This window comes from Pteropus vampyrus, unplaced genomic scaffold (genome assembly GCF_000151845.1).
Source record: "Pteropus vampyrus isolate Shadow unplaced genomic scaffold, Pvam_2.0 Scaffold33, whole genome shotgun sequence".
NCBI classification, from domain to species: Eukaryota; Metazoa; Chordata; class Mammalia; order Chiroptera; family Pteropodidae; genus Pteropus; species Pteropus vampyrus.
Window position 1 is genome coordinate 9,132,021 of NW_011888814.1, and position 13,184 is coordinate 9,145,204.

General features: G+C 37.1%; 1 protein-coding gene and 1 pseudogene across 12 annotated transcripts in view; both read left to right on the forward strand.

Annotated features, from left to right (window-relative positions):
• NRF1 (nuclear respiratory factor 1) overlaps positions 1-13,184 on the forward strand; it is a 138,768-nt gene that overhangs the window by 69,854 nt on the left and 55,730 nt on the right. For all 12 annotated transcript variants that reach the window (XM_023528929.1, XM_011357213.2, XM_011357223.2 and 9 more), the window contains 3 exons: positions 8,603-8,761; positions 9,872-10,069; positions 10,662-10,763. In XM_023528929.1, the coding sequence (XP_023384697.1) occupies positions 8,603-8,761; positions 9,872-10,069; positions 10,662-10,763 (459 nt within the window). The remainder of the gene's footprint in view (positions 1-8,602; positions 8,762-9,871; positions 10,070-10,661; positions 10,764-13,184) is intronic.
• LOC111737990 lies at positions 9,084-9,202 on the forward strand (annotated as a pseudogene).

The window sequence follows — 13,184 nt, forward strand, 5'->3', positions numbered from 1 at the left end:
AGAGGAAGAAAAAATGAGGTATTATATGGGGAAGTATTTTGAAAACTAAAGCATCATACAAAAGCATTATTACTAATTATTAATACTAATTATACATGTTACATATATTAACTTGTGAATAATGTGAACCTTCCATTTCTCACCCATTTTTCACTTAGAGAAAGTTAATGAACCTAGAATTTTTATTTTGCTCAGCAATGAAGTGGGACAATACAGATGACAATATATTGAGAAATCAAGGCATGAAAAGAGGAAGCTATTTATGAAGCAAGCTGATAACAAATAAAATTGAATTTAGGGTCTAGTCCGTATTTTGCCAGTGCTTTGCTTTCTCTCTCTCTCTCTTCCTCCCCCTCTCCTATAAAACTATATTGTGATCATCACTCAGGTTTAGTATTTCAGCTAATCTACACTAAACATTACTGTTTTAAAAGAATTTTTTTTTTTTTAACATTTTATTATTTTATTTTCCACCTCCACCCCGCTTCTGGTAACCACTAGTCCATTGTCCATTGCCATGAGTCTCTGTTTGTTTGTTCTGTTCATTTGTTGCTTTTAGGTTTATATCTCACATATGTGATGTCATGTAATTTTCAACCTTTTCTGTTTGGCTTATTTCACTTAGTATGATTATTTCAAGGTCCATCCATGTTGTTGCAAATGGCAGGATTTCATCTCTTTTTATGGCTGAGTAATATTCCATTGTATATATGTATTAAAAGAATTTCTTGACTTGCTCTAACAGCTATCAAAATTGCCTCCAACATAGGCTGAAAATACATATAACTGTATTTTAAGTTCTTTGTGAACTGGATGCCCTGATTCTTTTAGAAAGCAGCTCTGTAGTTTAGTTTTTTGTTTGTTTTTGTTTTTTGTTAAAAGTATAATTCTGTATTAGTAAGTAGAATATTTACCTGAAAAGCTTCTGTTTTTATTATAAATATATCTCGATCCTAATAAAGTCTTGTGATTTACACGTGGTAAAAAACACATGGCTCTGTATTTTTAGTGATATAATGAAAACTTGAATTTCTAGGCAACTTTAAGAACAGTAGCTGGAACTCCCATATCTGACTGCCTTCTTGCATAAGAATTGAAGGAGGATGAGATAGGCTTAGCAGAAGAAATCTTAATTTGGTGTACATTCTGCAACCCCAGAATTCATTTACAATGAAATAATGAAATCATCTTTTCAGAGCTTTTGAAAGCCAGGTTAGCAAAATTTTCTAAGATACTTCAGACCAGAGACCAGAGACCAGAGGATGGACTAAACCGTGTTTCTCACACTCAGCATGCCTGGGAATCACCTGACAGTCTTATTTGTTTAAATGTGGACTATGAATCAGTAGGTTTGGAGCAGGACCTGAGATTCTGCCTTCTAGCAAGTTCCCAGGTGGTGTCCAAGCTGCTGATTCCCAGAGTGCACTGAGTTTAAGGAATTACATCGTTTCTTGAAGAGCTTTAAGCAATCATTATGATTTTGCTAGTAGAAAATCAGTTCAGCTTTTTACCACACTTCAGTCAAGTAGTATTCCCTTGTTCTTGGGAGGTTGTAAATCTTTGGAATTTGTGTTAAAAGAGGTCCAGGCAGAGAATACATATAATTATAGAAGAACTAGATCAGGAAAGACAAGTCTAGTATTATTGATTAAAATCCACTCTTTTTTACCTCCACCCTTCCCTCTCCCTTCTTGAACCTAATGTCCTCCTTTTATTCTCCCTGGGGCAATCTCTGTTGCGTTAATACTCCCTCGGAGTGATGATGCAACGAGATAGTAATTCCTCACTAGTTTTCAGGGAAACCTTCAGAAACATTCAACATAGTGATTGCTTCGTTAAGAAGAAGTAGGCTTTATGTGTTTTACTTAGAAAACATTCATTAGTTCGCAATTTAGGTTTTTTGAGTGTTGTTTTGTTTTGTTTTGTTCTGAAAAAGCATATGTCTGGCCTTTTCTACTCATAGGGTAGGAATATGCTAAGTGAAGCAAACTAAATACAAAGGACAAATGTTGTGTGAGTCCACTTATATGAACTACCTAGAATGGGCAAATTCATAGAGACAGAACGTAAAACAGAAGTTACCAGGGACTGGGGAAAGGAGAAATGAGAATTGATTGTTCAGTGGGTACAGAGTTTCTGTTTGGGATGATGATGAATAGGTTCTAGTTGTACAACATCGTGAACGTACTTAATGCCACTGAATTGTACGTAAATTTTTTTGTTATATGTATTTTACCCCGATTAAAAAAATTTTTTTTAAAGAAGGACTGGATAAACAGTATTTTAGTTTGGCGGTCCTCAAACTTGGTTGCACAATAGAATTACCAGGAGAACTTAAAATCCTAGTACCTAGATCACACTCCAGACCAATTAATCCAAAATCTTAGGGGATGAGATCCAGGCATCTGTAATGTTTCATCTCCCCAGGCAATTTCAGTGTACACCTAACTTTGAGAACCACTGTTGTAGATAACAGTTCCAAACGGTAGTGTCAGAATCTATACGCAAAGTAGGCTTTTCTTACTGTATAAAGTTATAAAAAAATGTTTATGTATATGATGCCATTTCACATTTTGTAAATATTAGGTAGGCAGGATGAGATTAAGACAATATAAAGGTGACAAAAACATTGGATGTGTTCTTAAATAGAACATAGCTTTTTTTGAGTATAATAAAAAAAAAATAAGGATATATTCAGGATAACTAAGGGAAGGGAATAGGCACATAAACTTCATATTAAGGATATAACTAGACTAGGGAAAAGTATTTGCAAATTATATGACAAAGAATTAATATCCAGAACAGATTAATATTTTCTTCAAATTAATAAGAAAAAGATCATTAGAAAAATAAGCAAAGCATTCAAAACAGTTCACAAAAGGAAAAAATAATTGGTAAACATATAAAAACCTCATTAGTAATGGAAATTAAAATAAACATTTCCCATACATTTGATGAGCCCAAATAAGAAAACTTGGGAATAAAAATAATGTGAAGGAGGGTGTGAAAAGAGTGTGTGTGGTGGGAGTGGGAGTGGCAGTCTTTTTGGAGGACAGTTCGGCAGTATCTCTAAAAATGTTAAATGCATATACTCTAGTAAAAGCACTTCCATTTTCTGTTGCAGAAATACGAATGTGTGCACAAAGAAGCATATACAAGCACTGTTAACAACCTAAATATTTATCAATAGCAGAATGGTTAAATAAAATGGATATCTATACCATGGATACTAGGCAGAGTTTTTTAAGGAGATTATTCTAGTTGTACTACCATTGAGAAGATCTCTATGGCAAAATGTTGAGACGAAAAAGTGAGTTGTAGTAAAATGTGGACAATATGGTACCAGTTGTGTTTTCTTTTATCACATAAAACTGTGTCTTTCCAGCACATTTATGTTAATGCACAGAATCTGGCCTGTAAGGAAGGCTGTTCATCAAACTGATGCCTCTGGACAGGTGATTGGATTGGGGGAGGTCAGATTGAAAAGAAGACTTTCACTTTATCTGTGTTATTTAAATTTTTGTACAAAAGAGTACATCTGGGATAAGCTAGCAGAAACTGACCAATCTGAGACCCTTCAGAGAGAAGGTAGAATTTTAAGAGCATTTGGTTAATGAGAGGAAGACAGTTTGATAGGTTGATGGGGTATAGAGGTAGAGAAACAGAAGTGTTGGCTTGAGAGAGGCGTCTTTAAATGAGTATCTTCATTGACTGTCCCTCAAATTCTCTAAACCTATTTTTCCTTCCAAATTTGTTCTTCCCATGTTGCTATAGGAATGAATGTGTTTTATGGGAAAATGAGATTGAGATGCTAGTGTTTCTGCTGGCACTACTATGGAATGGAGATATAGGTTTGCTGTTTCTAATAAGGAAAGCCACTTTCATTCATTATCTCTGTGAACTGAGGTCAGTGGTACAGATAATTCCAAATAGTGAGCAAAAAAATCGTTTTGCTTTTGCTTTCTAATGTCCTCTCAATATTCATTTGCATATAATTGGGTCTGTCAAGCTGGAAATTCATAATTTTAAATAAAAATAATGAAGCCACAGTCTGAAAATTCTCCAGTTTTCTTTCCCTGCCACATTTCTGTTTTCCTGTAGTCTATAGAAAACAGCATCTTTCAACATGGTTTGATTTTAACTGCTTTGTCTTTAAATTGTTACATATTCTTTGATCTCTTCAGTAGAGGTGAAGTTGGCAAACATTTTGGTTTAAAAGGCCTTTTCTTGGTAACTGAACCTAAATGGACACCAGGAAGAGCCTCAAAATCCCTAGACTTAAGTGCATGCAGAGCAAACACAGAAGAGAGGCGAAGGGTTTTGGGAATGTTTAAGGATAATACATTGTTGGACAGCAAAGAATTAACAGAATTTACAAGTGGAAAATTTCTAAAAGAGTAAGAATTGTTGTTTCATTTTGGCCAGATTAAACTTTAGAGTTTTAGAAAAGAATTTTAAAACCATCTGCAGTTTCCACGTAATCTTTCCTTTGCTGAATGTACTCTGAATGGAGTGGTATTTCTACTCTTTGCTGGTTTGGGATGAGTTTTCTGACCAAGCTGGGCACTTGAAGCCCATCTAGAACCCTGAATCAGAAGAACTGAGAGGCTGGGAAAGCTTGTTGCGGCCCAATTAGAGGACAGCCTGCGAGAGGGTAAGCTCTACCTTTGCTGATCCTGTTGATTGTCTCCCCTGTGGATTGAAGACAAACCTTCCTTAACAAGCACATTGAGTAGCTTGGGTTTCCAAAACTCTCCAGGACCAGTAATTAATCCAACTGGTAATGAGATCACAGTGCTGAATTCTGGAAAGGAATCATTTAACTCTTTCTCTGCTGGACAGCTCATTTCCCTTATTAGTCCCTTTAGCCTTAGCACTGTTTACTTAGGACAGTATAAAGAGAGTCTGGTGGGAAATTGCTTTTTTTCAGTGAAGTCAGATTATCTCTTGGCAATTCATCCTTCATCCCCAAAATATACGGACTTGAAATGTGAACTTTTATAGTAAAAGGTACTTTTTACCTCTTATTTTGATATAGGAATAAATGATATACAGTTGACAATTAGTATTTTAAAAAGCTAAGATCTGCCTCTGAGTTGGAACTTATATACCAGCACTTAATTTTACTCTGATTCCATGTGTTAACTTAATGGGGTCTTTGCCTATGGAAGTAACCTTCTCTTTGTGTTGCTTCTATTTCTTGAGGCTCTCATATTAGCCCCTATCTCCTTCTTAAGAGTTTGAAACATTTCCCATCCAAAGATTTCTGCCACATAAAACATCTTTGAGGGGGTTTCCTAGTTGTCACTTTTTTCTAATTAGGGTTACACTTGAGTCCCGTTTTCTGGTGAGTTCCATTAGTAATATGCTTGTACACCTTTTTTTAATGCTCAAAGTTCCAGCAGAACAGACCACCTAAATTACCGATGCATGGGGCGGTTGGTAATGGTTTGCTTCCTCAAGGCAAGGAATTGGCCTAGGTGGTCATTTTCTTCCTTCTTGATTCTAGCATTATTTCTCAGCCTTAACCATGATTACACAGGTACATATCAACTCATTATTTTGGCTCTTTCTGCATTTTTCTGCTATACCCATCTTGAAAAACAGGCTAAATGTCTTTATGTATATCACAGTGTGTTTAGTATTAGAAAACCATTTTTAGAAAGTTGGCTGTTTCTTTGAAATTGAAAAGATGGCTGATGACTGAAGTAATAATAAAAATGCTGTTAATTCAGCACCACTGTGTACTGCCAGCAATCTCTGATCCTCTCAATTGACAAAATATATTTGCCATTATCATTACTATTTTGCAGTTGAGAAAATTAAGATTCAGAGAGGGTTGAGGTTCATAGCCAACCCTTTGAGTCTAGAGCTCGCGTTTTTATTGATGTATCCAAAAAGCTGATTAAAGAAGTAGTCAAGATGTATTTCACAAAGAATGTAGAATTGCTGGGCATTAAGGAATGAGCAGTGGCCCTGGAATAGTAGCATGACAAAGTAGTCTAGTAAGGGGCACAAAGCAAAAGGCGTAGAAGCAGGAATGAGCTTGGCAGTTCATACGACAGTGTAGAATGAGGACCAAGGCTGCCTGGTGGGAATTAGTAGGTACTGCAGTTAGTGAGAGGCCAAATTGTGGCAGGCCAGAAAAGCTGGACAGAAGAGTTCAGTTTAGTTGTTAATAGTGAAAGGCCGTTTGAAGGGTTTTGAGCACTGGAGCTATGTAACAGTTAGAGACCCTGTCTGTTGAGGATACGTGGGATAAGGAAGAGAGGGGAGAACTTGGTGTTAACAAGAAAGCCAACTAGAAGGATACACTAGCCTTGGGTTAGGAAGTGGGATGAAGCTAGTACTGGAGAAAAAGGGATGGATATCACAGAGCTTTCAGAGAAGAAGGAATTGAACTTGGAAAGTGGCTAGATGGGTGTTACAGGAAAGAGGTAAAGCTGAAGTTTTGAGCTTGGGTGTCTGGGAAAGGAGGTGGGGTTCTACTGGCAAAAATGAAGATATTGAGAAGAGAAGTAGTTGGAGAGAGAGGAGTGGAGAGTTTTAAGTAAGTAGGCCGGTGCCGTGCCCACACTTCAAGTAACCAAGTTCTTGAAACCCGGGGGAAAGCCTGGTGTGAGAGAGCCAAAGCAATGAAGATGAAAGGTGTCCATAGCCAGGTGCCAGGGTGACCCAGAACTGAGGAGCGTGAGAAGCTATTGGTGCAAATGAGTGGGGGATCAGAGCTGAGAAAAGCATGAGAATTAGAGAATATTGGAATTCCAGGTAGAATTTGAGCAGTCTCTGTCAGCCAAGTATTCTCAGCAGCAAGTTCTTTCTGGACACTTTAGTCTTTTTGTTAATTTAAAGATATTTAGCCGCCTTATTTTATTATCTCCAGACTCTATTAGGTACAAATATAAAGAACTCTCCTTTTGGAGGCTGTTAATGGGATTAAAAGAGAAGGGAGACTTATAAAAGTCTGTGCTATCAGTTAATTTGTTTACACATCTGAGAAAGCCATTTTTTTTTTTTTATATTTGAAGAAATGTAAATATTGTGTGTGAGGATTAAGCCTTTTCCTTCTCCATGTATCCGAGGTTGAAAAAGATACACTCTCAGGAAGCCAGGAAAAAGGGAAGAATGACTTTGAGATGCACTTACTTAAAATAACTGAAGGAGTGACCTCATGAGCCAGCTGATAGCCTGAGTTTGCAAATGGATACATTTCTGTTAGCCTGCTGCTTGATGCTGCAGAGCCAAATATATACGGAGTGTATTATATCATATCCTGTAGGCAGGAGACTGTCTGGGAGAGGGGATACTTAGGGGAAAATGGCAGGCTCGGCACAAGAATTACCAGTGTAAATACTGTCAACCGTAGCTTGCTTTATTCGGTAAACATTACTGCTTGGGGTTCACAATTCCCTATTATGTAATAATTTGTATTATCTTCTGGTAAAATAATATTTAAATAAGAACACCTGATATTTAAGTAGACTCTTCAATATAAAAGTGTGGCTGCACTCATCTCTCATTAATACTTTAGTATTTCCCTTTCTGTTTTTTTTTTTTTTCCTTTTCTGTTTTACAGCCTTAAGCCCATGTCCTTGGGTCTGACTCACTGCTAAAATTGTCCTCTCCTTTCAATCTTAAGCTATAGAGTAAGCATAGATGTGCCCTTAGCTGAAGGATACGGCTTCTATCTGCAGTGCTGTAGACCACCAGCTTACAAAGAAAGCAGTAGGTCTAGGGAGGAAGATTATAACTTGATAAACTGCTTCTCTTGCCAAAAATCACTGTCAGCAAGTAAGAATATTCAAAAAAATAGTTTCCCATTTTCCTTCAGCATAAACACAGTGTAGTTACTGTGCCAGGAGATGAAACATAGCAATTGTCTTTGTGGTTTAACACCTGTTTGGTCTGGATTCGATTGTAAAAGAAACCTGAACGAAGTCCATGATGTCATACATGCTTCACTATATGTCAGACTCATATACATTGGCTCTACTTACTTGAAACTTTCTAGAAGAGTTTTAGGGTTATTTTCACTTTTTATTAAGTAAAGACTATTTTCATGTATTTTGTAACTGACCATCTTACTGAATTCTTTTATTTTTATAGTATTTTTTTTTATTTGATTCTTGGGTTTTCCAGACACACAGTCATGTCATTTACAAATAAGGATGACTTACCTGTTCCTCGACTCTTATTTCTCTCTAGTCTAATAGCCCTGGTTACTATCTGCAGAATAATGTTGAAAATGCAGTGACTTTGTTTAATACCTTAAATGTGTAGAAGCTGTAGAGGGGAAATAACCTACAGCATCAGTAATACCTTAGGAGGCAGAAATCAAACTTGGGGGCAGGTGTTCTTGATCTCATAGGAACAAAGCTATGAAATACAGCTTAAAGTTTACTTTATCAACATATGTGTAATTCTCAGTCACTCATGGAGCTCTTAGTAATGTATGGAAAACAATGGGTTCTTATCAGTTATATTTTGGAACTCTCCGGGGCCCTCCAGGAGGGCTCTCTGTGCGAAAACCTTAGAATTTGGCGGGAGACACAAAACAGATCCTAGACATCTGTCATGGCTGCTGACCACACTTGTCTTCCAGGCCCAGCTTCGGGCATTTATTCCAGAGATGCTCAAGTATTCCACAGGTCGGGGAAAACCAGGCTGGGGAAAAGAAAGCTGCAAGCCCATCTGGTGGCCTGAAGATATCCCATGGGCAAATGTCCGGAGTGATGTCCGCACAGAAGAGCAAAAGCAGAGGGTGAGTGTTTCTCTGAGTTGCCTGTTACTTTTCCATTCTGAATCAACCACCTCCTTCCGCTTCTTATGCTAAAAAGTCTGAAAACGTTTGTGTAATAGTCAAACCTATCCCCCCAAAGAAGTTTGATACTCTGGTTTATAGCCTTTTCCATTTATCACTCCATCACTACAAAGAATCATGATGGGTCCATGAATTTACACTTCTCTGCGTAGTCGCCTTTAGAAACATGAAGTAGGAGCATTAGTCACTTTGAAGACTTAGAAATGTCCTTGTTTATGGTTAGCAAGAATCACTGTTGAAAAATATAAATATAGAATTAGAAAGATGTGAAGATGCCACCCTGAACGTGCCCAATCCCATCTGATCTTGGAAGCTAAGCAGAGTTGGGCCTGGTTAGTACTTGGATGGAAAACCACATAGGAAGACCAAGTGCTATAGGCGTAAAAAATAAATAAAATAAAAAATAAGGTATTGTAAGTGGACAAGGTTCTTGCAATCTGTGAGGTCAACCAAGGGTTGCCTTGCCTAAAAAAGAAAGATAGGGAGGAAGAAGGGAAGGAAGGGAAGGAAGGGAAGGAAGGGAAGGAGGGAAGAGAGGGAGGGAGGGAGGGAGGAAGGGAGGAAGGAAGGAAGGAAGGAAGGAAGGAAGGAAGGAAGTTAGGAAGTTAGGAAGTTAGGAAGTTAGGAAGTTAGTTAGGAAGTTGGCCAGGTCTGCTGATAAAAATGAAGAAACACTAAACTAGATGTCATTCCTTACTTTTTCTGCATATTTATTTTCAGTTAGCTTGGAAATTTACTGAGAATCTTAATATAGAATTCCTGACAAAAGAATCACCTTCTTTTTGTGAGTTGGCCTCAGGTTAGAACAGGATATGAAACCCAAAAGCTAAACCAAACTTTGGTTAGGAAGGAACCAATGGAAAATCTTTGGTACTTGGCCCTGAATTTCTTTGTGTCAGAATCAGTCTGTGGGCAATAATCCTGAGAGTTCACTCTGTATGAGGTTTGTTTCGATTTGGTTTGATAAATAAGCAGCTGTTTATTCCATAGTGGGATTGAATAACCAACATTTTTGTGACTTACCGTGCTTTTCTGGTCTTTTGGTGACAGGTTTCATGGACCCAAGCACTACGGACCATAGTTAAAAACTGTTATAAACAGCATGGGCGGGAGGACCTTTTGTATGCTTTTGAAGATCAGCAAACGCAAACACAGGCCACAACCACACACAGTATAGCTCATCTTGTACCATCACAGACCGTAGTCCAGACCTTTAGTAACCCTGATGGCACGGTCTCCCTTATCCAGGTGAGTAAACCTTGTGGTTACCAGACTGGTTCCTGCGGTGAATCAGCGGGCACCACTCTTCCGACTGGAGAAAATAATTCTCTATGCAAACTCTTGTGTGAACTTTATATCATTCCACAAGATCTCCCTACCTAAAATTGATTTTTTAGTAACATTTTAAATTGTTTGCATTTTGCTAAATGCAGAGCTACAGATAGCTTTTCCGGACATTTCCCAAACAGAATACTATAAAAATGGCTTTTTACTGTTTTTCCCTGTCAGTGGCCAGGAAATATTCCTTCTGAATTGCCTCTTCTGAGGTAAAATAAGATTTGTTGGTAGATAGGGAACCTCTGAAATTCAAATTGAGGAATGAGTAGAAAGTTGGTTGTACAGGTGGTAAAATGTGATAGCTTCTAATACTGCTTTATCTAGTTTAAGTAAAACTCTGAAACTCATGTTAGTGTCTGGGATATGATTTTAGTAACTCACTTCATATTACAAAGCATATTCTTGTTATCTGTGCTGAATTGAGATTAAATGAATCTCAACTTAGGAGTAAGGAGGAGTAGAAGAATTCACCACTGACACCACTTTCCATGTTTTTCTTTAGGTTGGTACAGGGGCAACAGTAGCCACATTGGCTGATGCTTCAGAATTGCCAACCACAGTCACTGTTGCTCAAGTGAATTACTCTGCTGTGGCTGATGGAGAGGTAAGAAAGAGGATTCTGTCTGCGTCTTCTTAAATACATGAATGTATGGGTGAAGGAGAAGTGAGGGTCCAGAAGATGAAGAGACTGTAAGTAGCCTATATATCTGTAGCATTATTTTATTTAAACCTTTGAAAACATCAGATCATGACAGTTTTGCAAAGTATCTTATGCTGTGTATATTAATTATTATAACAGTTGAAATTCATAAATTTTTATAATTTAGACCTGACTACCAGGAACTTACAGTTTTACATTGGCAATATAGCATTTTATATAATACATAATAAAATAGGATTATCTATTTAATACTCTTATGCTGTGAATCCAACAAAATTTAATCTTTGGACATTATGAAAAAAATTAGATCATTAAAATTGGAGCTGACTAAACCATTCTTTGAAGGAATAAATATATTTGTAAATCAGTAGACATGATCTGTTACATTTTAAACATGCCTTTGAAAAGGCTTCACAAGAAAATTTTTCCCTGCCAAAACCAAGGTGATTATGGGATGTTAATCTAAAGGTAGCTAACCTTTATTGAGCACTTGGTAAACTAAGCATTCAACCCTATGAAGTATAAGCTCTGTTATCATCTTCACTTTATAGATGAGAAAACTGAAACATAGCAGTCGGGTGACATGCCTAGAGTCTCAGAGTAAGTGTTGATGCTGGATAATGCATTTATAAAAATGTTCTCTAGGCTCTGAGCCATCAGTGAAGTTTAGGAAAGGGTTCATTAAGTCACCGGGCTTTTCCCTTAAAGCGTGGTGTACTCCTGAAGTTTGAAAAATAGCCAACAAATGTCAAAAGGCAGTATCAGAACTAAAGCTAAAATTATCTGACCCTCATTCAAAACCATGGAGTATTTCTACTCAGAACAGCACAAAGTCACTTTCATTTGTGCATCTCAGAAAAGGGACAGAACTGATAAAGATCTCATTCATGGCTAGCGAGATTAGAGAGAAACACAGCCGGGCTCCTCCGTCAGCCAACATATATGAGCCCCTGTCGTGCTGCGGTTGATATGTTGATTTACAAGGTATTCGGCTCTCAAGGAGCTCCTGTCTAGTGGGGTGAGAAATGTATATATGAATGAACTGTGATCCAGGCTCTGAGCAATGCTGCAAAGTGGTCTCTGCCTTCCGGAGAGAGTGTCTCCAGCTAGGGAATCTGGGAGGTTTGGGGCAGGAGCATTTGGTTTTTCAGAGTAGAAAGGTAAAGGTTAACAGATATTTACTTTTATAAATGTATAAACATCATGGAAGAATATGGATTAGCTGAGGGAAAGATATGTCGGTCCCGAAACACTAAAACTAGAGAGCACTTCTTGAAGTGCTTTAGGTCAAGAAGATGGTGATAGGTAGGTACACTTATGAGATATGTTTCTTTTTGACTTAGTCAAAGTTATCAACCATATCTCCCTACCAAACATTTCCTGGTGCTACTTAAAGAAAGTAATTTTGTGTTTCTTAAACACTTCTCTAGAGACTAATTCATTGAAACCCATTTTACTAAATAACTTCACATACTCAAAGGTAATTAACATATTCAAAAGTCATCTATTGTTGGAGTGGGTGAATAACATATAAATAGCTTGTTGGTAAATACCCAAATTGTCAGATTAAAAAAAAATTCTAACTTTCCACACTTCTAGTGAAACAAAAAGGATACGAAGAGAAGCATAGATTATTTCAAAAAGTGACAAAACGTTACAGCTGTTATAGTATGATTCTGTTTGCCTTCCGATTTCTGCTCGATATTACTGGTTGTTAGCATCTTAGTTTTGAGCCATAAGAATCGCAATTCGTCAAAATATCTCACTGACTTGGGGCAGGTAAGACTACTTCAAGCCAATGAAACATTATATCAGGTGACTCAGTAAAAACATCCTACTGCCTTGTATTTAGCATCTTTTCTCCCAAGGAGCCAAAAGTATTTTATAAAAATAAATAATACCTATACTTTCAGAAGTTGTAAGGTCATTTTGTTAACCCAGCCCTGCAAGTGAGGGCTCTTACATTGGACCACATCACCCTGGTTAGTTACATTTGGTTACATTTAGTCCAAATTTGGACTATTGGGGGCTTGTCTCTTCTGGTAACATATGGTTTCCCAAATCTGTTTGGGTACTCTCTATGTGCTGAGAATACCCAATAATCTAGGTAGTTACAAAGCAACAAAAAAAAAATCTCTAACTTTAGCCAGTTTAAAACTAATTAGGACACAGAATAAGGTACATAGACATTTAGAAATGAACAAGGAAAGAATTTCAAAATAATATGAAATAAACTATATATATTGATTTCAGAATATTTACACAGTTTCAATTTTGATAGCAATTTACAAATATAAATGGATTTAAGAATATATTCTGTCTGATAAGACCACCGATTAGTATTGGTGATGTTAATTTTAATTA